This window comes from Lepisosteus platostomus, chromosome 19, assembly GCF_059453375.1.
Source record: "Lepisosteus platostomus isolate fLepPlt1 chromosome 19, fLepPlt1.hap1, whole genome shotgun sequence".
Taxonomy (NCBI): Eukaryota; Metazoa; Chordata; class Actinopteri; order Semionotiformes; family Lepisosteidae; genus Lepisosteus; species Lepisosteus platostomus.
The window spans coordinates 14,563,059-14,588,567 of record NC_142629.1 but is presented as its reverse complement, the minus strand read 5'-3'; the positions used below and the strand labels follow the sequence as shown (position 1 = coordinate 14,588,567).

Genomic DNA, 25,509 nt, shown 5'->3' with positions numbered 1-25,509 from the left:
ATGGGGCTTGTTGCTGCTGCCTCACAGCTTCCTGGGTTTGTATACAGGCTGGGTGCCATCTGTGCAGAGTTTGCATATTGTCGCTCATGTTTGCATGGGTGTGTCTCCTGGTACTCTGGTTACCTTCCAAAGATGTGCCGGCAAGGTTAGGTGGTGTCTCTGAAGTTTCTGTTTATGTCTGTGGATGTAACTCTTGTCAGCTTTCTGATAATTGATAGATGACGGTACTTGTCCCTTTGGGAAAAGTGTGAAATGACTTGTGACTTGTGTGCTCCAGCATGTAAGAGGTGGCATGGTTTGGTAGCACTAGCTACAACCTGTTCTATCAGCAACGCAGTTGTATTGGTTTGCTAAACTGTCTTTGTTGATAGTGTTTATGGAAAGTAGGGACCTCCATATTGTTCCTTTGCTCGTTTTGGAGATCCATTAGAGAACAGGAGAGGTGACCCCTAAGCAGGTTAGCCACCAAAAGATTCTGAACAGAGGTTTTGCTGAAGAAAGAGGTAAGATCAAATAGCTGTAGGACCATCTAGACTGATGGTATGCAATTTTTGAGAGAGTCAGGGTAATCTAAAAAGGCCTAAAACAAAGTAGCTCAGATATTAGGACTGCTGCAATCTGACACATAATATATCTCAGAAGATAAAAAGTGGGAAATAGTCCTGCAGCTATCCTGGGAGTGAACAAGCTTGGTGAATTTCAAAGCAAGCATGGTCAGCCCTGAGGAGAATATTCCAGGGAGTGTAAAACCCCTCAGTATCATCCATTTCCTCCATCTCACTCTCCATCCTGCTGGCACTTCGGAAAACAGCCGTGCATCGCTCTCGGAAGGAAGCATCTCATTTTGTGCAGGAATGCCATGCTGAATGACAGACTTGATTTGATGCCCAGAGTTTACTATTGTAAATTTCCACATTTTTAAGAAAAGGCAACAGGAATGACTGCTCTTTTCTTCATTCATAGGCTGCTGATTAATAGGTAAGGTAGGTGTGTGATTGCTGGGTCAGATTCTCTTCAGTCAGCAATAAGGTTCAGTGTTTCACAGTGGGGGGATATTTCAGAGGCTAGACTGTGTATTTTGGAAGAAAATAAAAGAGTGACCTGCTTTCCTTAGCCTTTCATCCCTAATGACATTGCCTAGTTAAAGCAGGCTTGATCAAGTTTTCTTTTTACACTCAATTTAGCATAATTTATTTGATGTTCATTCTTTTTCTTTCTTAAAAAAACAGTGATAAATTTTGGCTAAACAGCTTTTCTTGCCCTGTATGAAAGGGCTTTAAGGGTAGCATGGTGGTGCGGTGGTTAGCATTGTTGCCCTGGGTTCAATTCTGGACCTGGAGTTCTATCTGTGTGGAGTTTGCATGTTCTCCTCATGTCCATGTGATTTCTCCCACAGTCATGCTGATATGCTGGTTAATTAGCTTTGGGGAAACCTGGCCCTGGTTTGAATGTGTGTGATAGACGTGTCCTTTTTTCATCATGGAATAAAACTTTACCCGTTAGATTGAAAATGAGTTTTCTGAATGTGTTTCATAAGCAGCAGTCCTTCTATATTGTGTGTGTATTATTGGTTCCAAGCTGGTATTACAGTAACTAGCAGTTGTTAAGCACACAAGTATATTGGATGGCTAAGAGGATTAAACAAGCAATTTATCACACATCCTTAAAAGTCTTTTTTTTTTTAGCCCTTATAGATTTTGTGTTCCTCTACATTATTAACATTGAAAAGGGGGCAAGTGTAGTTTTAAGGAAGCAGCCTGAGTGATTGTGTTGGAGCAGAAGATTAGTTTGCGGTAAGATTAAGTGTCCTTGCTGATCTTTTTGAAAATGAAATGCTTCCTCACTGTTTGTCTTGCTTTCAAAGCAGTAGCTTATAGTCTTTTGTGTTAACCATTATTTCATTCCTCCCAAGTTACGCATCCTGAATGTGCTTTGTGATTCTCTTGCTATTTGGGTTATTATGGTTCTGTAAAAAATCATTGTTGGATGGATGGATAGAAGATCTGCAAGGGGAAGGTAATTGCTGATGCACAATGCTCAGTAGACCATGAATTAAAACTATAGTTGACTTTTATTCAGGCTTGCAAAGACCTACTTGGAAGATTGCTGTTCTCCATACAAATGCAGTTAAGGAACAACAGGACTCCTGAACAGAACAGGAAATGAGTGGGTTAAATAAAATGCTGTGAAATAACAGGAACATGTTAGTGAAACCGACACGTCCTTTTCAGCAGAGCTAATGCCTGATGTTTTCATCTTCATACAAGAACATGTGCTGTGTTGATAGATTTAGCCTTATTAAGAAGTGAGAGAAGACGTGTCTGTCCCTGAGTTGATCTTGTGTAGTGAGAATGGGCCACAGGTTTGAATATACAGTATCCTTTCTTAAGCCATATTTCTGTGACGGATCACCCCAGCATTGCAACAGATCCAGTTTATTCTGAGACATAAGCTGTACACTGTATTTACATGCAGTTCTTCCTGACTGTAATTTTCCCTCTTTTTATCTCAATCGCTTTTGTAATTCCTTGATTTTTTAGCAGTTTGAACATTTACCCTGTTTCCTAGGAGTTACTTCCTTTAATTGGTTTTCTAAGGCAACTGTTGGTTTTGGGTACAAATAAATCCAATCTTGTTTTAATGGCTCCAGAGTACATCAGGTGTGCTTATGATTTTTGTGCTGGTGTTAAAGGTCAGAAGAAGGTGAGAAACAGAGATGGAACAGAATAACAATCTGATAAACAGTCTGGTTAAAGGGATATATACAGTATATTGTTATATATAGCAGACCTATCCAGTTATGATCTTAACTTAGCTGGGTAGTTTTGATTTAGGGAACCTATTCTCTATACAGTAGACCTAGAGCAAAGTTACCAGCTACTGCAGGGATTATCAGTGAGGCACACAGCAGGCAAAATCACTTCTTTCTATAAATTGATCAGTTTTATACATGCATTAGGTCAATGAGAAGCTCTTTGTGTTAAACAGAATAGTTTCGTAATGATTGTTTTAGAGGATAGAAGTTTCATTGTTTCCTTTATCGACAAAATCAGGAAATGAAAAAAAGACTGTTCAGATGGGTGATTACTTTATTTTGATTGAAGTGCACTATTTTTTTAGAGTTGCTATGAATTTCTTAATGATCCAAATCCCAGACAGTGAGGGTGAAACAGGGCTAATTACATACCAGCAGTACTAAAAGTATCCCTTTCTGTTGTGCTTTGATAAGAACATATAATCAAACTCCTTGTAGTCTCTTGGTGTCAGTTAATAGTAAACATCTTGTTACACGTCAGGCACAACGGGACAAAAATCGGATGGACAGATTGATAGATGTTGAAGATCTAGGATGAGTGCATATCTGAGGTGCTGCTTTGCTGTTGTCTGCTGTCCATCTAGTGCAGGGGACACTGGTCCTCAAGAGTGTCCAGCAGGCTTTATTGTTACCTCTAAATCTCCAGCTTCTTAAGAGCAGGGAAAGGCTTTAATGTGTCCAATCGGGCAAATAATGAGTTCAGTTTGGTAATTAAGAACTCAGAAGGAAAACCTGAAACACTCTGGCCCTCCTGGACTGGAGCTGTGTCCCCTGGTCTAGTGGATAGCACACTGTGATACTGATGTGTTTGGTCTGTGAGAGTGTAGAAACACAGGGTGTAAGACATCTGTGCTGCTCCTGTAGGAGGCCTGACGAGGGCCTGGACTCAAACTCCCTGCACGGGGCTCTGCTCTTCCCTCCACAGGACGACGAGTCGGAATCGGGCCAGTCCTCCGTGGCCGCCACCCCCAGCAGCAACGGCTCCAAGTCGAACACGCCCACCTCGTCGGTGCCCTCGGCCTCCGTCACGCCCCTCAACGAGACCTACCAGCCCACCACAGGCTTCGACGCGGCCTGCACCAACAACAAGAGGAAGGGGGCCAAGCGGCTGAGCCGCAACATGGAGGTGCAGGTCTCCCAGGAAACCAGGAACGTCAGCATCGGTGAGGCCTGCAGCAGAGAAGCGCTGAGCTCCTGTGTGCTTGGTATTGTGCCTGACGCACGTCATTGTAATGGCAAGGGTTGTTAATATAGTGGGGTTCTGTATGTGTGGTGTGATTCTCGATTGGATTGTTGGATTGCGATGTGTCAACGGAGAATATTCTGAAAAAAATCCCACTGGGTTGTTTGTATGGGAGCCTGAAGGAGAAATTAGCCGCTGTTGCAAAACGATCTGAAGGCCACAGGTGAAAAGACATATAGGAAAATGGAAAAGGGTAGGTGGGGAGGTGTAAATTTGCCATTTTGAACTCTTGTTGCTTAGAAGTCAGCTAGCAACAGGGTGAGCTCTCTGAGTCGAGTGTTGCGGGTTCGAGCTCGAGCCCTGTCACTGGCTGACTGTGAGCAGGACCCCTCCGGCGATGGCACCCAATGGAACCCCAGGAGTAAGGCTGGGGCCAGTTGCTCAGTCCCTGTGAGACACTGGCCCCTGTGACTTTCCTGGTCCTTGCAGACTCGCTGTGCAGTCAGTAAGTGAAACTCCTCCTGTCCAGTGGGCACTGAACCTGCAGTATGGGGCTGCGGAGCCTGGGGTGTGTTAAAAGACGACTGGCGGGAAAGTGGGTGGGTACTCTCTGTGGTGTGGATATGCGCTCTGTGGAGAAGGTATACTCTCTGTGGTGTGGATATGCACTCTGTGGAGAGGGTAAACTCTCTGTGGTGTGGATATGCACTCTGTGGAGAGGGTAAACTCTCTGTGGTGTGGATATGCGCTCTGTGGAGAGGGTAAACTCTCTGTGGTGTGGATATGCACTCTGTGGAGAAGGTATACTCTCTGTGGTGTGGATATGCACTCTGTGGAGAGGGTATACTCTCTGTGGTGTGGATATGTGCTCTGTGGAGAGGGTAAACTCTCTGTGGTGTGGATATGTGCTCTGTGGAGAGGGTAAACTCTGGTGTGGATATGTGCTCTGTGGAGAAGGTATACTCTCTGTGGTGTGGATATGCGCTCTGTGGAGAGGTTAAACTCTCTGTGGTGTGGATATGCGCTCTGTGGAGAAGGTATACTCTCTGTGGTGTGGATATGCACTCTGTGGAGAGGGTATACTCTCTGTGGTGTGGATATGCACTCTGTGGAGAGGGTATACACTCTGTGGTGTGGATATGCACTCTGTGGAGAGGGTATACTCTGTGGTGTGGATATGCACTCTGTGGAGAGGGTATACTCTCTGTGGTGTGGATATAAGCTCTGTGGAAAGGGTAAACTCTCTGTGGTGTGGATATGCACTCTGTGGAGAGGGTAAACTCTCTGTGGTGTGGATATGCACTCTGTGGAGAGGGTAAACTCTCTGTGGTGTGGATATGCACTCTGTGGAGAGGGTAAACTCTCTGTGGTGTGGATATGCACTCTGTGGAGAGGGTAAACTCTCTTTGGTGTGGATATGCGCTCTGTGGTGTGGATATGCGCTCTGTGGAGAGGGTATACTCTCTGTGGTGTGGATATGCGCTCTGTGGAGAGGGTAAACTCTCTGTGGTGTGGATATGTGCTCTGTGGAGAGGGTATACTCTCTGTGGTGTGGATATGCGCTCTGTGGAGAGGGTATACTCTCTGTGGTGTGGATATGCGCTCTGTGGAGAGGGTAAACTCTCTGTGGTGTGGATATGCACTCTGTGGAGAGGGTAAACTCTCTGTGGTGTGGATATGCCCTCTGTGGAGAGGATAAACTCTCTGTGGTGTGGATATGCACTCTGTGGAGAGGGTGTGGTGTGTCCTGCCAGGAAGTGTCAAGTCTTGCTGTTTATTTCAGGGATGGGCAGCAGTGACGAGTGGTCGGAGTTTCATGATATCTTTGACTCCACCCCGGAGCCAGACATGTGTATGGACCCCCGCATTTACGGTGGTGGAAATAGGTACGGCACCTCAAGACTTCCCTTTAACACTGACCGCTCTACAGACACAGGACCCCAAGATTTCCCTTTGACACTGACAGCTCAAAAAGAGCAGCACCCTAAGACTTCCCTTTAACACTGAGCGTCAACAATACCCACAGCTGGAATACTGTGGCTGGAAATGAAACTTTTTCACAAAAATACAGGTTTACCTGTTTAGCTGTTCAGGCCTAATGAGTAGCTTAACGATGGGATATATGTCTTATACTAATGTTTCATTAGAATCTAAATTGTTTAAGGTCAAATGGCCACATTATGAAAAATAAATTCAACTACATCTCATTAAACTTTCCCAGTGTAATGTTTCAAAGCTGCCTTTTTAAAGGTCTTACGAATGTGCATTTACAAAAAAATGCAATGAGACATATTCAGAAGATGTTATTTCTGATCAGCTCTATATTGTGTTATCAAGAGTTGTTCTATTTGCTGACGATGGGCTAGGAAAATCGCACTCTGTTCCATCCTTCTGTTATGCGGCAGACAAGAAACTCTGGACTAGCACGTACAAAACAGTCATTTTAGCGCTGCCGTCTGGGATTAACCCCAGTGTTTCCTCTCATATCCAGCCCTTCGCAAGGCATTGTCAACGAGGCCTTCGGCATCAACACAGACTCGCTGTACCACGAGATCAAGGACACAAAATCCGACATCATTGGAGACGTGGACGCTGGGGCTGAGCTGCTTGGTATGTGGACCTGGTCTCAGAGGTGGGGCCGTGTGACTGTGGTTGCTGGGAAGTTGTCTCATGATCAGGCAGCTTATCTGTATGCTCACTGATTAGTCTAAAAGGCAACTGAAAAAGTGACTGTACCCAGCCAGACAATGACACCATCGCTAGGCCTACAATACATAGTGTTTAATGCACCCAGAACCCCAAGTCGGGTTTGCCTTGTGCCCTCTGAGGTTTCTCCTTTCTGTGAGTGTGACACTCCATCTCACTAAAGGGGACCGCGTGTGTTTACCCAGCAGAGTTATAGAAGACCTGCTGTGTAAAGGTAAATAGAAAATCTGATTCCAGGATAAGGCTGACAGCGCAAATGCAAAGCCATCTGGAGAGAGACGGGCCACACAGCTCTCGGATTTACTTTCTTCAAGCGTTCCTCTCCAGAAAGTTAGGAGTTCTCGTCTCTAATATCTGGGGTCTCCAAGTTGCCATTTACTCTACTGGCTGTATCACGTCATCAAAAAGAAACATATTTGACCTTCCAAATGTATGAGTTGTAAATCGCTTTTTACTATGACAGACCTGCAAAATGTTGGGTCATGTTAATGAGACACATTAATCACTGACAGTGTTTTTGTTTGTTTCAGAGCCACAGGAGCTTCTCTAGTGCAGATAGGCTGGAATATTTTGAATACTTTCATGGGATGTGTGCTACAGTCTTTGCACGTTTTGGGGTGGAGATTAAAAAATAACTGTGCCCTGTAGAAACTTAGTTGATGGGCCCTCTCATTTCTCTGGCTGAATCCAGTCTACTCTGGAAAAGAAACTCAGCACATTCACCAATGACCTCTCACCAGGCTCCCAGACGCAGCACAAAGACCGGTATACTGTCATATTTGGCTAATTTAAGAAACGCTTCGACATTCCTGTTGAAGACACTGGAGAAGCAGGCCAGTCCATTAACTTCGAAGAGGTAGCCCATGATGGTAACATCACTTACAGCCACCCACCCACCCTGACGTAGCACCTCTAAAGTGACCACTGCAGGGGTGGTTTTAAGACTTTATGTTAAGTTTTGTGGCAGTTTTGTAACAGCTATAAGGTGGCACCATAATCGTCCAGATTTTAGGAATCTGAAATAATGCACACTTACAGCATTTATACATACCTGCAGTGTCAATCCTTACATTCTGTGACCCTCTTTCATTTTAATAAGACTTTTTGTTCCTTGACAGGGCATGTCTCGGTCTGAGTACATACCTGACAATACAAACACGCAGAGCATACATTGCAGTAGGCAAGATTGTCTCATTTTCACTGTTTCTGACACAGTCTGAAAATATGGCCAAAACATAAATTGCAGTGGTGCATAGCCAGAAAAAAACGAACAACATTTTGTTCTGTGAGAGGTAAGCAACAACCAGAAAAACAAAAACTCCTTTTTGTCCTGCAGCAGAGAACTTTTGCAACTCGATCCGATAATGTGCCGGAAATATCACAAACAATAAGCCCTTATAGACTTAAAATCGTTAATGTTGACATTAATATCGTGGAAAGATTTATGGACTCCTGTAACTGCCACATGAAATGCAGTGGTGAGTACCAGGGTGTGCACATTAAGGATTGTTCAATTAATGGGATTTAAAGACCTAATCGCTAATGCTTTATAACAGCAATACAGTCTCAGCATTTAATCTTCTATGACGCTTTTTCACTGTAAGGTTGTGCACCCATTTGTTCTATTTTATAGAACACTATAAATACAAAAGCACAGCTTAAAGTCAGATTTAAGAATCATTACATTGAATATTTAATAATTGAACGAGCTAATGCTCCATCAGTGACAACATTCCGAAATCTGCCACCAAACGTAGTTTTAGTTCTGTTCCAGCCACTTAATTGTCCATGTATCATTTTGACAGTTTGATTAAGACAAACGTGCCAAGCTATGATAAAGATGTGCGTGATTTGTTCTATATGAATTTAATTTGAGTGTTTCCTGAGAACTCTGCAGATTTGATCAATCCTCTTAAACTCACCAGTCATTTCAATTTCAGCCTTACACTATGTTCTTTTCTATGGCAATGTACATTGTGGTTGTGGGCTAATGACACGTCCTAAACTTGAGATCTCGCAGAGACTATATATATATACATTGTGAAATACAGGCTTGTTCATTCATTGCCGGCAAGACTCCTGAGAAATCATGCTTTTGCCTTGTTCATTGATGTATGCTTATTTTGTTTCCTTTTTTTATTATTCTGATTTTGTTTTTCCTTTGAGTCACTGATTGACCCTTTTTTGCTTCCTTCTTTTCTCCCCTGTATGTGCTTCTGCTGGACACGCCCATAGGGGAGTTCTCAGGTGTGTATCTGCCCTCGGGATTGGTTGGTATCTCTTTTCTCCTATTGGTATACACGTGACACTCCCCAGCTGCTGTCCAATCACTGCAAGCTTTCCAGCCTCTGTCCCCGCTGCACCCTGACCTCCCTTGATGACACCTATTCAGAATGCAAGCTCCTCAGGAGGGAGGAAAATAGGACAACTGCACACCCTTGCTGGTGCAAAATGAATATCCTTAGAACAATCTGACAGGTTACAATATGAGGTTCAGTGCAGCTGAGCCTTTTTAATTTAACCTGCTAGAGGGACAGTAGAGAAAAGAAAATAGACTAGATCTGTCTTTTGTAACTTGTAGTGATCAAAGATATACTTTAATCATCAGAATCCCTGATTACTTGAGGTTTATACAGAGGAATGGGTCCGGGGTCGAAGGGGGATTTCCGGATCCCAGTTGGCTGTACGGGGACAGTTGGTTGCAGGAGCCTAGAATTCCATGGGGTGTCCGATGAAAATTAGGCAGAAGAAAAAAAAATCCGAGCAAGTCACGTGCCTTATTACACAGAAGTGCTTGTTTTTAAACCGATTTTAAATGGAACGAAAAAATGAGGGGCTCTCAATTTTCACAAAATATCAGGAGTCGCAACGAGACAGTTGAGCGCTGCAGAATAGAGGAGTGCGTTTTGATAGCCGTCGGGCTTAGCGTCTTATACCATATACCCCACCCTGAGCTGAATTGTCAGTGCTCTTCCTGCAGATCGAGCTCTATTGCCTGAGGGAGTTACCCTGCACAGACCATGGCTTTCTCTGTCTCTCTTTAAGCCTGAATACCTAAATTTGCTTATCGGCTTCTTTTTCTTCTCTTCTTATCCTCCCCCCAACCCCTCTTCCTTTCTCTCCCCCGTCTGCCTCCCTCTCCACACACTCTGCCCCCGTGCTGGACTGCCTGTTCAGTGCGTGACGATTTCTTCGGTAAGACGCACGCAGGGGCCTTAGTAGTCCTTCATTGTTAATTGTGCACCCATCCATCCAACCCCTTTTCTGCGTTCAGTCACCCCCCTCACCCCCCACCACCCCCAAGCTTTGCTTGTGAGCCACTGTCTGTGTCCTTTCTGGGCTTAGAAGTGAGGATTGTGCTCTTTCCTCCGTCTGAATGGTGCATTGGGCCTTTTGTTGTCTGGTATTCTGTTGTTTTGTCTCCACGTGGCTGAAGCTGTAACAGATCAGGTAGCTCACACCATAAAATGTAAAACCTGACTGGAGTTCCTTCAGCTTTGACATTTCAGGGCCTTGCAGTTTCCATAGAAAGCTGAGGTGGTGGTGAAAGCTGGTGGCAGCCGATTCCTGACTGCCACCTGCAGCTTTTCCAATGAAAATATTTTTTTGTGGATTGTGCAAGTCATGCTTCTCAGGTGGTCTCCCTGACAGAACGTTCTAGGTTTGGCAGAGCTGTGTTCTTTAAATGATCACATACCAGTGGTCGTACTGAAGAGTCTTCCTTTCCCATAATCAGGTCTCCAGAATCAAAATGCTCTTCACATTATAGGTTAATTATAAAATATTATAGGAAGAGAGTCAAATGCAGCCAAAAAGATGTCCTGGTGGAGTATCCTAAACATGGCATCAGTGTGCTTTTTTGCTTCCAATGGAAATTTTGCCCTTTTGAAAACATTTATTCTGCAGAAACATCAGTATAACCATCTACAGCAGGCTTGATTTTCTCACGCTTTAAATCATTGTCCTCTTGTCGTTGGCTGCTTTCTTACAATAGGGGTGATATAGACAGCATAGATAGATAGAGGATGCTTTGCGAGTGAGAAAGGCAACAGGCAGCAACCGAGCAGTAAGGATTAAAAGTGGATTTCTGTCTCATCCGATACAGTGGAATACTTCCCGTAAAGTTAAGAGGCGCACACAGGCTCCTCATTTCCCAAATGAATGTTAAAAAAACTGCCCCATTTCAATTTTCTGCATTGAAATGTTGCCCTGCAGCCTTGTTTTACTGCAGACAGACATGGGGACCGACAGTACTGCAAGTGCTGAACCATGACGAGTGTAGCTGACAGAGCTGGTGTTGTGCGGAAGCACGCTCCGTCTGCTCCGTCAGCATGTAGTAATCCCACAGACAACAGCAGCAGTCGCTTTCCCTTTTGTACGATGGGCCATTCCTCTTGCAATGCTCCATTCCAGATGGGGAAGGCAGTGCTTGTGTGTGACACAGGCCACCTTCTGCTAACCTTCCTGTGTTGGCTGTGTAGACGGTTGCCTAGCTTGATTGAGAAACTCGTACTTTCCTATTCTGACAAATGTCAGGATTATCTCCAAGGAGCACTTCATGTTTTATTGAGCAGAAAGCAGCAAAAGGGCACCAGTGTTTTTAGACAAGGAAACGACCCAAGTGAAGAGCCTGAAAAACGTTTCTGACATAAAATGACTTGCGTTACTCACTACTGTCAATGTCAAAGTAGAAGCTCCACAAGTTCTGTTTTCATTGATTCGGGTTTCCCAGCTGCATCTCTTCAGTTGTGTGATTTCCTCCTCTTTTCCATCCAGTGGCTTCAGTTATTCAGCCTTGGTTCAAGTGCTGAAGACACTTTCTCATGCTACCTGTTCCTTTCTCAAGATAGCTTTTAGTCAGACATTTGGTCACATTAAAAAAAATCTTTCACATCATTAAAATATGCACAATGTGGATGGTGAAGCACTGTGGAGCTTCAGCTGGCACCCAAATATAGCTATAAGCAAACATGAGCTTATATATTATATACTGTATATATGAGCTATATTTATATAATATATGAGCTTATATTATAGTTAATTATAACACACAGCTGTTGAATCTGTTTAAGTACATTTTAGTTTTAGTAAAAAGTAAAGAGAGATTCTGAAACTTTCCAAAAAAACTTTCCACTTTTTGATGTGGTTGATCAATGGGGATCTTTGACTAACTCCTGTCATATGAGACCCCAGACAAGCCAAGCATTTGAATCAGCCTGATATATTTGTAATCATCACTGCTTCACTGTGCCTCTAAAACACTTTATTTAAAAACCTAGGACACCCGTTTGAGCTTTTAGCGTGAAGTCACCCTATTGAGATGGAACCGGCAGCCGATCTCGATCTCTCCTGGCGCAGACAGAACCCAAGTGCTGCGGCAGGGAGACCCACAGGCAGCACGCAGGGAACTGCACAGAGCTGTGGGCACACGGAGACTGGGCTGAGCGGGCAGCCTGGAGCTGGCTCGGGACACAGGGAAGAGCTGCTGTGTGCGCAGCTGTGGGAGGTTAGGAAACCAGGGTGAGAACACAGTCAGGGTCGTGATGAAGCAATCAGGGCTCAAAGCTGGTGAGAGCCAGCTAAGAAGAGCCCAAAGTACCAACAGGAAGTCCAGGAGGCAAAGTCGGAGCAAGCCAGGGTCCGAACCCAGATACACAGTGTAGATAAATCTGAGGGGTGATCTGGGAGGTGATGTACCAAGCCAGCAGAGGTCAGCATTCTGAACAAAGCACAGCTGATGCAATAAGCTACAGAAACAGTGGCAAAAACTCAAGGGGCTCTGAACTGGAACTCCATGACAGAGTCTGTTAGATCCCAGTATTTATCCTGTGAAACTCCTGGAGCAGTTTTTCAGCGGTCAGCTAATTGGTTTCCGTGGAACTCGGAGTAGGGAGACGGGTTGATGGTGATAAAGCTAGCGGGCCCTGCTGCCGAGCAGTGGAGACAGACATAACACGAACTCCCAGATGCTGGGGGCCCGAGCCCAGGTCAAATCACAAGCGGGCTGTGCAAAGGATTCTCTAAGGAGGGGAGCAGACCTGGCTAAGTCAGTGTTCCTGGGAAGTGGTGTTGAGGTTGGTCAAAGAGGGCTCATTCAGCTCCCGGTGAAACAGCAACTCCTGGGCCTTCACAGGAGCGAGCAGGCTGGTCATGATGTCATGAAGAGATGCACTCCCTCCTCCAGTTTCCTGTTAGGAGCTGCAGAGCTTGCAGCGTGTTAAAAATATGTAAGGGGGGGTGGCTTGATGGGTGCGTGGGTGGGAGCAGCACGTTTGCCCCTTCCTCATCCTCTTCCACCATACAGGAGCCTTAGGGGAAATATAAGAAAGCAATTGGAGAGTCCAGATTAGGTGTATAAAAATAAATACGCAAATTTAAATGTTTGAGAACAATCCAGCACATGCTTGAGGTAAAGCAGATATCCTTTCCATATATTGACTGGATGATTTCCCTGGATTGTAAACAGTCATTTATTACTGGAATTCACAAACGTTATTCTAATATAAGCTTTCTATGACACTATGAAACCGAAAGTATTACAAAATAAATAAATCGCAAGGAAAGTGGACTAATTATTCTACGTATATGTTATTTGTATAGAAGCTGGACTGTCCTAAAGTGTGTTTTGAACCTATTGCTTTAAGTAGCATGCAGTGAACATTTTTCCTTGAGTTACCAACCTTATATTATCGTGCTAAGCTTGTCACTCTGGATAACACTAAATCATTGATCATGCTCCAGGCAGATCATGCATCAGGCTGATCGCACGCCAGGCAGACCGCGCACCAGTATGATAGTGCACCAGTCTGATCGTGTGCCACACTGATCTTACACCAGTTGATCGTGCACCAGGCTGACCGTGCACCACGCTGATCTTGCACCATCGCCGTGCATTCTACCCTCTTCTGTTCCAGCTTCAGTGGCCAGGCTCCTCTGCTCTTAGTGCATTGCCTCGCCTTTGCTCACTCCCTTGACCAGTGACCGCAGCACCACGACACTGTTCAGGGGTGTCTGGAAAGGACTCGTGAGCTTAAAATCATGCTTGTTTCCCTTTTGTTTCTGTTCCATCATTTTATCCATATTTCTCGATTTTTGCCTTTTATATCACTGCAAGAGCGCCATTTGTATTTCCTTTTCCCATTGCTCTGGTGCTGTGTGTAAATGTGGGTACGTCTAATTATTCATTCCATAGACACCAGGTATTGCAGTCTGATTACAGGCCTTTCAAGTGACAAGAAGCTGGGTTCAGCTAGAATACAATTATTCTTCCCCATATTGTACAGTACATACCCCATGCTTAAACATGTTTTTAACATTCTCACTTTTACACAGTTGAAGAGTTTCCACAGTCACAAGGAATAGAGACACTCAAGACTTCGATGTGTTTGAGGATGTTTATTGAGTATGTAGGTCGAGTGAATTGTGGTTTAACCCCCTAGGCTGAGGAAGACAGGGACAGGGGTCCCTGCAGAGTGAGGAGCGACCAAGGGGCAGCTGCCCAAGTGGAGATGAGATGGAGGAGGGATGCAGGAAATGAAATGTGAAAAGAGAGGGATTTGTTATCATATATAGCTTCAAGAAACGATGTTTGGGAATGATTATGATTTAGAAAAGCTGAAACAAAAGTATCTAGGTTGTCATCCTCCCTGCTGAGCTCCAGTTAAGAATGTCCATTCGTTCTGTGTCGCATACTGTTTTCTCTTTATGGTGTGTGTGTGTGTGAGAGAGGGTACTGCCCTTTAACCTTTCAAAAAACACCTAAAAATATAAGAGGTTTTTTTTTTAGTAATAGGGAGCATGATACAAGTTTAGAGATTTAGGACATATTATCAAATCAAACCATTTTTCTTATTTCTTGAAGTCAGCATATATTGTTACCTTAACAACTCTAGCAAGTAAAGTAATCTTACATTTTAGTTTTTAAGAGATAGTCTGTGTTATCTGTATTATGGCCCTCTGTCTTATTCATGTGGATTAAAACATATTTTGAAGGTATAATTTTAATAACACAGAATCTAATGAAAAAGCTAAAATTTTACGTCAGCAAAGTTTGCCACCCAACTTATTTTAACCAATTTAACATTTAACATGATTAACGTCCTGATTATATATATTTTTTATTTCCTTTTCTGCAACAAGTAAAAGCCTTCACAATGAACTCTGATTTACATCGCACTGAGCACTAGACCAGTTGTGTTCAATCTTTTTCATATGGTTGGCAATTCATACCCTGATTCTTGGGCCCAGCCTGCTGGACTTTAAAGAAATGTTTGAGATTCTAAAATAAATCTGTTACTTGAGCAGGAGACAAAGGCCGAGAGCTACAGGGAGCACTGACAAGAACACTTTGTCCCAGCCATGCAAATGCTGTCCCAGGTGAAACTGAACACCCAGAAGCATGTAGCTGGAGCTGGACAGGATTGAGCCCGTAGACTCAGCCGGACACTACTGCTGAGTGAGCCGCGCGAGGAGGACACAACGAGCTGTGCTAACGCTATGTGGGCTGTCTTGCAGGAATGGGGAAGGAAGTGGAAAACCTGCTGACGGAGAACAAACAACTCCTTGAGACCAAGTAAGAGACTACAGCGGAGCATTTAGCACAGGGCTTCCCAGTCCCAGCCCTTCGGACCACCAGAACTGCTGGTTTTGAATCCAGCTGAGCTCTCAATTGGATGCCTGTTGGAGCTAATAAGTTGCTTGTTTGGAACCTTAGCAAAATTATTGGACCCCAGGACCAGGGAGGGGAACCCCTGCACTAGCAGTCCGATTCACTCATTTCATTGTACTAGAATTTCAGACAGTTTGCACACCAACAGAGATCACTTACAGCAGCTCTGAGATGACAGTGTAAAGATGTGGCTCCTGATCTCAGTTTGAAGGGTTCAATGTGTGCCCAAGATGAGAAACTTTACTATTTTTGCTACTCAAGGGCCCTATGAAGGCATCTCTTAATCAGATTTTAATTTGTTACTGCCAGTGACAAACTGGAATATTATAAGTGTTATGCAATATTATGAGAGTTCATTCTACTATTTCTGCCTGAAAATGGACGTTTATTGAGAGCAACTGTGTTCCCTAAAATAAGGTTACAAAAGAGACCACTCAATGGATCCTGAAAACTTTCTCAGGGCCTTAACAAATTCAACGAAGCAAAACATTAGTACACTACGGAGTTTTCAGCCATGCGATAATTTTAAAATCAAGATAATTTCTGAGAATTTGCTGGTTTGATCGTCATAGACTGGCTTGACTTAGCTGTTTTCCTAAAAGCCTTGGCTTGTTTCTTGCAGTACGTGGAATCTGGGGTATATTGGTAATCATGCCTTAGATATATTTGGCCTTTCAAGGAAGGAGTCATGACTGGCTCAGTGGTGCACCATGCAGTTTCCTGTCACTGGACGTGGCTGTGCCCTCACAGGAATGCCCTGAACATTGTGAAGAATGACCTGATTGCCAAGGTGGACGAGCTGTCCAGCGAGCAGGAGGTGCTGAGGGAGGAGTTGGAAGCAGTGAGGCAGTCCAAAATCAAGGTGGAGAACCGGGTCAAAGAGCTGGAGGAAGACCTGAAACGGTGAGGGACATCAACCACCTTAACTTTATTATCTGAGTTTTGTTCCAAATGATCTCTGTATCACTGAATTGTACACATCACCTCTTGAATTGGTCCTCCTTAAATTGTTATATGCCTTTAAAAATTGATCATTTAAAAGGTGCCTATAACACCTGCTGGACCAGCGCTCTCCAGGACCGGAGGTTGGAGATTTCTACTGTACAGGGTGAATTATAAACATTAGGTGGTCAAATCAAAAAACTGAATTGTGAAATCAGAGCACCGCATAATGAAACTTGGTTCACATACAAATAGAGAGTCTGTTTCAATTGCCAGGGGCAGTGTAGCCTAGCTCATTGTGACCTCTCATTGCTCATTGCTGATGTCCATGATTACTTGTCTATATCCTCTGGTGGACATCTGGAGGATGGAGGTTGGATATATCTCCTGGGGGACATCAGTGAGGTTGAAGCAGGTTCTATATATCTCCTGGTGGACATCAGTGAAGTTGATGGAGGTTGGATATATTGTCTTGTGGACATCAGCAAAGTTGATGGATGTGTCTCTTTTCTTTGTCCATAACAATATGTCCCCAAACTTCCATTTATGCACTATCTAGTTGTTTCAATAAGCAGTGTTTCAATAAGGGTGCTGTGGGTGGGACCAGCTATGTTCCTGAAAGTCCCTGCCTGTCTGTTTCCTGTTCCGGCGAGAAGGAACAAGGATACCATTGGGAAGTCTTGCTGAAAGTGCTGTACTTCAGCTCCAGCCTAACACATTCTAGCACAGTTCAGTGGGGAGGCCGGAGTGTCAGCAAATTCCTTTCTTTGAGTTGCCACCCAGTCTTTAACGGGATGTGCTTTGACACTGGGTGAGTTGTCTTAGTGCTCCATTAGAGAAGACATGCCAATATACAGTAGGGATAGTTCAAAAGTCACAACCCTGAAAAGAGGAAAAATAATCAATCGACGTAACACGGGATGTTCTGCATGCTTTGATTTCGAAGGGCACTTTAAAAACTTGGCACTTTATTAAAAAAGTGTCTTTATTTATTTCTGTACTGTAATCATTATTATATTGGTAGAATGATGACTGATTTGGGTAACTAATTGTCTGTGTTTTTCCAAGTATCTTCTAGTCTGAGAAGCTAAGTGGTTTCTTGCATTGAATTGCTTTTACTGTGGCTTTAAAATAGACTCATGCAGTGGTGACCCAGATACTGCTTATTTCTACTTATTTCTATTTCTAATTACTTTATTGTTTATTATTGGTTGGGAGGATTGGTTTCTGACTTTCAGGTCTCCTGGTGCTCATTTTCTGCTGCGTTTTTTCTCTTCCAGATTGAGAGCAGAGGCCATAGGAACCACACAGGAGTCCAAGGAGGAGGAAACAGACGATGTAAGCATAGTGAATAGTGTATTATTATAATCCTTATAATGAATTATTATGTATTATGGATGGAAGCAGAGGTGTGCTTTCTTAGTCTCCCTGCAACGTTACCTTCTGTCTTGCAGTATGTTGAACGCGTGCTGTATTTCCCTCTGTACAACCACGGTAAATAGTATTACACATTATCTACAAAACACATGGGAAATACCACAAATTCGTGTTTTCTTCATCATTTGTGTTGTAAATATGGATCATAATGCATAATGTACATGAAGAAATGTCTGGGGGCATCAGCAATCTTATTAACAAAACTAAATTCTACTAAAGGAAAAGTGTTCTCACCTTTTCTTTAGTTGCTTTGCATGCCTCACAGCTGCATCTTTTTGTAAATATTAATACTTAAAACCCCTAACTATCCCTTTTTTAACCTCAAATGCTAATTTATTTAGTGAGCTGGAGCAAATCAAGTAATTTTTGCCCATTGCTTTCCCAGACCCTGCCTCACAAATTCTAACTCTCAGTTTTCTCAGTAGTTCATCACGTCTGGGTTCTAAAGTGATCTAATAATTTGTTTCTTTCTTCATAACACCTAAAATTCTAAGTAACCTGTAAAATGACACCCATCCCTTGATTTACAAACACCTGGTTCCCGAAATTTCACTAGAACAAAGCGTGCATTTTGCTATCTGTTTTTTTGCAGTTCCAAAATTTTTGCTACAAACAAAGTGTGTCCTAAATAGTAAGTAGTAATAGTAATAGTAAATTAAAGACTCCCTCCTCATAGTATAACCCCACACTACAGGGGTCTACAGTGTGTCTGCATTCCCAGAAGCTTTAAACATTTTGTCATTTTATTAACTACAGTACTACGATAAACAGGAAATTGAATGATCATTAACAAGAGATAGTGTTTTTACTTTGACAATTCAGTGCTCTGCTAGGGCAAAAGTACATAATATTTGGTAACTGTATATTCTAGATCCTGTGAACAAATCAGAAGGTTTTACGTGTAAAGTAAGGGAATTTTGTTTGCGGTTTATGTATTTTCACTTTATGCACAGATTTTGAGGAGTGATTTATGTTCATAAATTGAGGGATGGGTGTATACAGGTTAACCGGATGAACATATAAAATTCTGGTGTGTACATTTTTTAAAATTATGAATGAATTTAACTGCATTCTGTACTTCAGTTTTTAATGACGATTGATTTGGAAAAAGCTTTCCTTTTTAGTTGTGCCAAAGGCAGGACATGATTTGTGTTTGTCTAGTAATTTGGTATTAGTGATCATGTCTGGTTTCTGTCTCTTTGTACAAATTAAGGGAAACAAAACTCCACCAGTGCAGCAGCTTAATTTATTTCAGTTTTGTTTTGAAAAGTTACCTTTGGTCTTTCAGTTTGAAGTTGAGATCTACTCAACTAAATACCATAAATACAGTACAAGCCTTTTAATCCATAGTGTTGTCAATAAAACTGCTTGTTTTAACCTGTTAACTGTTAACTAATTAACTAATATTTCCATGGGATCTTTACTATTTGCAACGGTTTTCATTGTTAGGGTCAAAAATTAAGAATACAGCTATTAAGGATAAGGATTCAGCAGGTTAAATATGTGTGGAAAATGTGAGTTCTCACCTCCCTATTGCATTAATGTTGTAGAGCATATCAGAAAGACTGCAAAGCCACTGATGAAGTGATTTATAGCTGTGGCGCTGTTGGGATTTAAATATTACAATCTGGAAATAAATAGCTGGTCAATTGATAGTCCATGTTTTCGATAAGCTTCCTGTCCCCTGATTGGCTCAGGGAGCAATCAAGATTCATGAAAGTCCCCCACAGAGAAAACGAAACCAACTTCAAAAAGTGAATGGTTTCATTTAGTCATTTCTGCATTTGTGGAAAAGGTTGGTTAAAAAAGGAGCTAGACTGCTAATTCAGCGTTTGGAGACATAATGAAATTCACGAACGTCCGGTAGACGCTTCAGGATGACCGTTGCGTTTTCAGTGCCTCGGCAGGGGTAGACACTGCCCGGCGAGCTCGATGAGCGTTCCCTCTGCTACGTCAGAGCAGCACGCCCAAGACGATGACGCTCTCGAAGCCTGGAATGGATCAAACTGCTGTGCAGTGGTGGTGGTGGTGGTGGTGGTGGGGGGGGGGTCTTTCTTGTTTCCCTGGAGGGTGCCCTTGCTTTACAACCTCACTAAATGACTCCCTTATCCCCACTCGCTGTGCAAGTATTCGTCCCCGCTGCAGGACGACGTGTCCATGATGCAGCGCCGGCGCTTCACCCGGGTGGAGATGGCGCGCGTGCTCATGGAGAGGAACCAGTACAAGGAGCGGCTGATGGAGCTGCAGGAGGCCGTGCGGTGGACCGAAATGATCAGGTGAGTCCTCTGCAGACGGCGCGTCCTGGAAAGACTAGGGGCTTCCACTGTCGTTTCCCACCAGTTTGCGCTCTGGTGCTCTTTGCTTTCCCCTAAAACGTGGGGTCTGCGCATTGAGGCTGATGGCAGCTGTGTTCCCAGAGGAATCAGACTGGTTGATCTTACAGCAACACCCTGCATCATCAGCTTGAATCCGGGCGTGTCAGCAGCACCTTGCTTGTGAAGGAACACACGACTTGTAGTTTTGTGTAAGGGGGGTCGGCAGGAGCCAATTCCCCGCTCCAGGTGCGATTAAGTTGGCAGAGATCCACAAAATACATCTACCTTGAAAGCTCTTAGCTATCATGTTACTCACATTACAGCCAGGTAATATGGGTTACTGAGAGCCTCCCTTAGCTATGGCCATCCCAGGACTGGCAATAGCAGAAGAGGGTAGGAGGCTTTATTGCAGAGTTTTATTAAAGTCTTTCAAGAAAATACCTCCGGGTGAGAATGTACCCTCCAGTGCAGTACTTAACCAATGATTTAATTAACATCTAGAGGAGCTATGCTCCACTGTTAGAGGCTCCCACTCCCACTGCACATCTGCTTTCACACTCCAACCCCAGCAGAACACACACAACCTCTCCCAGCATGGCTCCCACTTGTACCCTCATTCAAATACTGTCACAGCTAGTACCTGGAGGGGAGGCTAACCATCAGACTTTGGACCCCTAGAGTTTATTCTCCTCATGGGGTCTTTCCTTTTTCTCTCCTCTGTGCCTGATGGTTACACTGTTATTTTATGATACGGTAAACTAAATTACACCTGCTTTATTTTGTGATACTCTAAACTACTTTACATCTGCTTACACTAATTTCCTTTTGATTTATTGTGTTGTACAACCCTGTTTGTATCATCTGCATAAATCACCGTGAAGGTTCTCTGTGACAACTCATTGTGTGGAAGAATAAAATTGAATTTAATTGAATCAAATAGTTCCTCCATAACTTGGGCTGCCATAGTGATATTGCTTGTGACCTTGTTAATGTTGGTAATTTTACTACAGAGGAATCCATGGCGACTGAAGCCCACGCAGAACTCTGACACACTACGATATAAAAACACCTTCAATGGTAGGAAGTCCAGTCAGCTTAGTGGGCGAACGAAAATCTGTGGCCGGTTGTGAGAAAGGGGAATCCATACGTACAGTAACTGTTTGTTTTTTATCTTCCTCCCCAGAGCCTCCAGAGATAATTCACAAATTCAAGAAAAGAAAAAATCCACCATCTGGCAGTTGTAAGTATGTCCCCCAGTTGGCCGTGATCATCCGAAACCACTGCAGGCCGTGAGGTAGAGGATAACAGCTGGCCTCAGGGGCGGGTTACCCGGCGTGTCCTTCAAACTCCCCGCCCTTCTGTCTCCTGCAGCTTCGCCCGGCTCTTCAGCTCCTCGGCCAACCCTCCTCCCGCCAAGCGACCCTACACCAGCGTCAACATCCACTACAAGTCGCCCACGCCGGCCGGCTTCTCTCAGCGCCGCAGCCACACCATGTGCCAGCTGTCCTCGAACAGCCACATGAGCTACTTCCCCCACGAGGAGTGAGTACCATCCCCCGGGAGGCCCTGCTGCGCCCCTCTCGCCCCCCTCCGGGACCCGGCGTCTCCCTTCCTCTTGTTTTCCAAGGGCTGGTTCCCCAGCGGCACCCGAGCTCTCGCCGTGTCCTGAAAAGCTACTGGAAGAGCCAGAAGGAAGTGTCTTTCTGGGGAGCAGTCTCCCCACTTAGGCCCTCTCCCTCCATCTCCTTTCAGTGTTGTGCACAGCTTTTAAAAACGGTTGGTCACCCAAGTCTGGATTCATGGTAACACGAACAAGCAGGGAACATTTGTTTGCTGTGAGAAAATTGCCACCACCAGCATGAGAATGTCCCACATCAGTAGGGAATGAGTTTGTGTCTTGAAATTGACTTTTTTCTTTTTATATCCCATAATTTAAATTATGTACTTTGAATTAAGCAGTGGGAGTTTGTCTTTGTTGTAGACGACCCTCACGTTGTAGAGTTCTTTCCCTAGAATATTTGAACTGAAATGTTAGATAACATGCATGTTGATTAAAGACCTAAGGAAACACAGGGCACTAGCTTCACACTTTAATGAGCTCGGGGCAAGACATGTAGACAGAATTTCATACAAGCCCTCAGGTAAATGGCATGTATCTTTCACTGGTTAATTAATGACAAGGTGGCTCAAACACAATTGTAACAACTCTATAAAGATAACAAGCCATATGCAGCAAAGTGCTGCAACAGACATGTTTGGAACATGATAAACAAGAGAAATATAGTAATTGTATGATGCAGCAATTATAGCAAATCGGTGAAAAAGTAACTGGGTGTGGATTAGATTATATCTTATGTTGTATTGGTAGTGTGATGTAGGTTAGGTGATTATGTTGTAGTGAGAGGAGGCTCAGACAAGAAGTCCCCATCTTGCCTCAAAACCCCGACGCTGTGGTGTGACCTTGAGCCAAGATGGCGGCTAACCTCTCGGAGCCGCCCGTCACTAGACGTCAGCGATCTAGTGCGGCCGCCCCTTGTAACGGCGTGGCGCCTCCCCTCAGCGACGGCGCGCTGTCCACCCGCCGGGAGCAGAGGAGGGAGCAGTACCGGCAGGTCCGGGAGCACATGCGCAGGGAGGACGGGCTACTGCAGACCTGCGGCTGGAGCGTGCCGCCCCGCTACAAACAGGTACCCCTGGCCCCCGCGGCTGCTCCCGGCAGCTCCGCCGGCTCCACGGCGCTGTATGTCTGTAGGGCGTGTGACCACTGCGCTTTAAAATGATGTGGACACTGGGGTTAACAATTTAACATCCCAAAGTCCTGTTTTGCCAGCCAGCACAGTGCTCTCACAGTTTCAGAAGGCACTTGACTTCCACTCTGTGCGCACGCGGTAAAGGCTGCAGACACCCTGGCAGTCGGAGAGCTTCACCTGATACGTACACTGGTCTGACTGGTACTTTAGGATCTGCGTCACTGGACGCAAGAGTCTTGAGGATGCAAAGGATTTGTCTTTTAAAATCCACAGAAATGCTGACTCTGCTCTGCTGGTAGCCACCATAAACATATTCTTCACTTTTTCTTTTCAAATGAAAATTAATGATAGTTCAGTTCAGTTTTTATGTGTCTCTCGCGGTACAAATCCAGCAGGCAGTGCAGGGGGCTTTGATGACATTAGGAGGCAGCTAGATTTAATTCAGTTTAACATGTCTAGTCGCCTCTGCTGACCTTTGATTCTGCTTCTGATGGTCACTTCTAACCCTGACCATCTCTACCCTACAGCCAAGTTCCCTGTTCATGCTGGGCCCCTGGTTAATGGGGTGGTACAGTAGTTGTGGCCGTGAAGCTGTTAGGTGGAGTGTGTTCAAGTCTTGAGACTTTACCCCAGACTGGGCCACGGTTCCCCAGAGCTCTGCAGAGTCGCACGGGGGCCGGGCTGCGTGCTTGCACACACGGAGCTCGCAGGCTGCCTGAAAGGGCAGCCCACTCTAACTGTGATCTCCCACAGACAGGCTATCAGCTGGAACTTTCACAGGAGGGGCCCGCGAAGAAGCACCAGGCAAGTGAGACCGACAGAGTCCCGGCATGTGACTACTGCGCAACCTCAGGGCGGCTGGCCCTCAGCGTCCACAAACGAGGAAAGAAGGGGCCACAGTGGCCTGTCTGACACAGCTGACCCATCACACTGTCAAGTCCCACAAGTGGGATTCAAATTACGTTGACACCTCGTAGCGTCTTCTGTGCCCTGACCGATTTTTGTGCCCCCCACAGTGATAATAGTCACCTCCTTTTTGTAGGCCTGACATGTGATTGATGTACTGTGCAGCCTGCTGATATGACTGTTGCCCTCCGCCTCACCCCTCTAGTTTTTGTTCCTGTTGTGTTTTTTTTTCTCTTTCCTGCGTGTGGCCTGATATCTGTCAGCCTCATTTGGCCTTGAAAATCCTCAGGGCAGAAGGCAGAAGAGAGGGAGGTTTGAGTAGCATTTTGTTGCCTCTTGTGATACGCTTGCAGGAATAACACTGCTTTATGTGTTCTGAAATAGAAGACGTCACTTGTGTGACCAGGCTCCTTGTTGAGAAAATGTGGATTTAGGCTCTTGTTTAATTGGTGTGTTCACCAAAAGGTCCTACTGGAAGTAAAAGCTGTCCCAAATACTCAAGTACTAGCCTGTGCTCATGTTAGCAGCGAGAGTTACAAGAGGGAATAAATGCCTCTTTATCTATGGCATATCTGCTGTTTAATGAAAAAAGTCATGTCTGTTGTGACCTGCCAGCCGTATTTGGAATCTGTTCCCTTTTTAAGACGGATACGGTGGTGCTGCCTGTTCCTCTGTGTGCCCAACCCTGTCTCTTTCCACAGCTGAGCCCGAATGGAGGCCAGGAGGATAACCGCATGAAGAATGTCCCGGTCCCGGTATACTGTCGTCCCCTAGTTGAAAAGGATCCGAATCGGAAGGTAAAGTCAGGACTGCTGCCTGCGTGTGTATTGCCTGCTGAACCCTGCTTGAGTAGTACTATTTTGGAAGTCCTAGCAGGTTCCCATTTTGTGTTTTTTTTTCTCCATTGTTGTATTATATCTGTAAGTATCTCTAACCCCTCCTCGCAGTTTGGCCGTTTTGTTTAGTTTTTGCGTGCAAGGCGGTCCCCAGCTGTGGGCGGCTCCCTGCCTGCCCGTGTGAGTGTGTGACTCGTGCTGCCGTGTGTGTCCGCCTCAGCTGTGGTGTGCCGCGGGCGTGGACCTGACCGGGTGGAAGCAGGCCGAAGAGACGCCTCCCAATGGGCTGAAGGCCTCGTCCAGCGGCTCTGACCCCCTGTCGGCCGAGGCTGAAGCGCAGGAGGACCAGAGCAGCCACAGCTCCCCCGAGAAGAAGAAGGTACCCCACCACCACTGGCCAGCTGCAGGGCCCTGCCAGGTTCCCGTCCGCTTCTTGAAAGCTGTTCGCAGTCAGGTCAACAGAGCTATGTCCATTGAGCTTCCAACCACTGGTTAAGAACCAAATAACAGGCCTATTTGATAGTTACTAACTGATCCAGTGATCTCATCGAGTTGTTTCCTGGAAAAGGCCAGAGTATCGGCTTCAGCAACAAGGTTTGGGCAGCTTTTTTCCAGACTCCCACAATCCTTTATGTAAACTAGCGTCTCCTATGCAGTTGTGTCATTATTATGCAGTTTAAATGCAGTTGTGTTGACAGTAAATACAGTTCTCTCCCTTTCCACCATGTCTCCTGCGTGGTAAGAAGGCTTGCTCACTCAGTGAGCTCCATGTGTCAGTGTACAGGAAAGAACACACCTGTTCTGCTAGCAAAGCAGTTTTTAACAATTTCTTACTTCGGATAGGTAATCTGTCAATTGAACTTGTCCAAGTTTCTCAAGATCATTATCTTTTTGCAGGAAATAAAAGCTGTGCAGAAGGCCAGCTACCTTGCAGACTTGACCTGCTTTTGC

The 25,509-nt window shown here is 44.7% G+C and overlaps 1 protein-coding gene across 24 annotated transcripts in view; it reads left to right on the top strand.

Annotated features, from left to right (window-relative positions):
* Nucleotides 1–25,509, top strand: part of mapk8ip3 (mitogen-activated protein kinase 8 interacting protein 3) — a 54,277-nt gene that overhangs the window by 15,924 nt on the left and 12,844 nt on the right. For 7 of the 24 annotated variants that reach the window (XM_088613060.1, XM_088613058.1, XM_088613071.1 and 4 more), the window contains 15 exons: nucleotides 3,741–3,978; nucleotides 5,782–5,884; nucleotides 6,490–6,608; nucleotides 8,940–8,951; nucleotides 9,882–9,899; nucleotides 15,219–15,276; nucleotides 16,123–16,275; nucleotides 17,595–17,652; nucleotides 19,879–20,027; nucleotides 21,250–21,306; nucleotides 21,438–21,608; nucleotides 22,627–22,753; nucleotides 23,570–23,620; nucleotides 24,424–24,519; nucleotides 24,779–24,937. In XM_088613060.1, the coding sequence (XP_088469186.1) occupies nucleotides 3,741–3,978; nucleotides 5,782–5,884; nucleotides 6,490–6,608; nucleotides 8,940–8,951; nucleotides 9,882–9,899; nucleotides 15,219–15,276; nucleotides 16,123–16,275; nucleotides 17,595–17,652; nucleotides 19,879–20,027; nucleotides 21,250–21,306; nucleotides 21,438–21,608; nucleotides 22,627–22,753; nucleotides 23,570–23,620; nucleotides 24,424–24,519; nucleotides 24,779–24,937 (1,569 nt within the window). Of the gene's footprint in view, nucleotides 1–3,740; nucleotides 3,979–5,781; nucleotides 5,885–6,489; nucleotides 6,639–8,939; nucleotides 8,952–9,881; nucleotides 9,900–15,218; nucleotides 15,277–16,122; nucleotides 16,276–17,594; nucleotides 17,653–19,878; nucleotides 20,028–21,249; nucleotides 21,307–21,437; nucleotides 21,609–22,626; nucleotides 22,754–23,569; nucleotides 23,621–24,423; nucleotides 24,520–24,778; nucleotides 24,938–25,509 lie in introns of all 24 variants that reach the window. The other 17 variants (XM_088613067.1, XM_088613062.1, XM_088613064.1 and 14 more) reach the window with 11 other exon arrangements.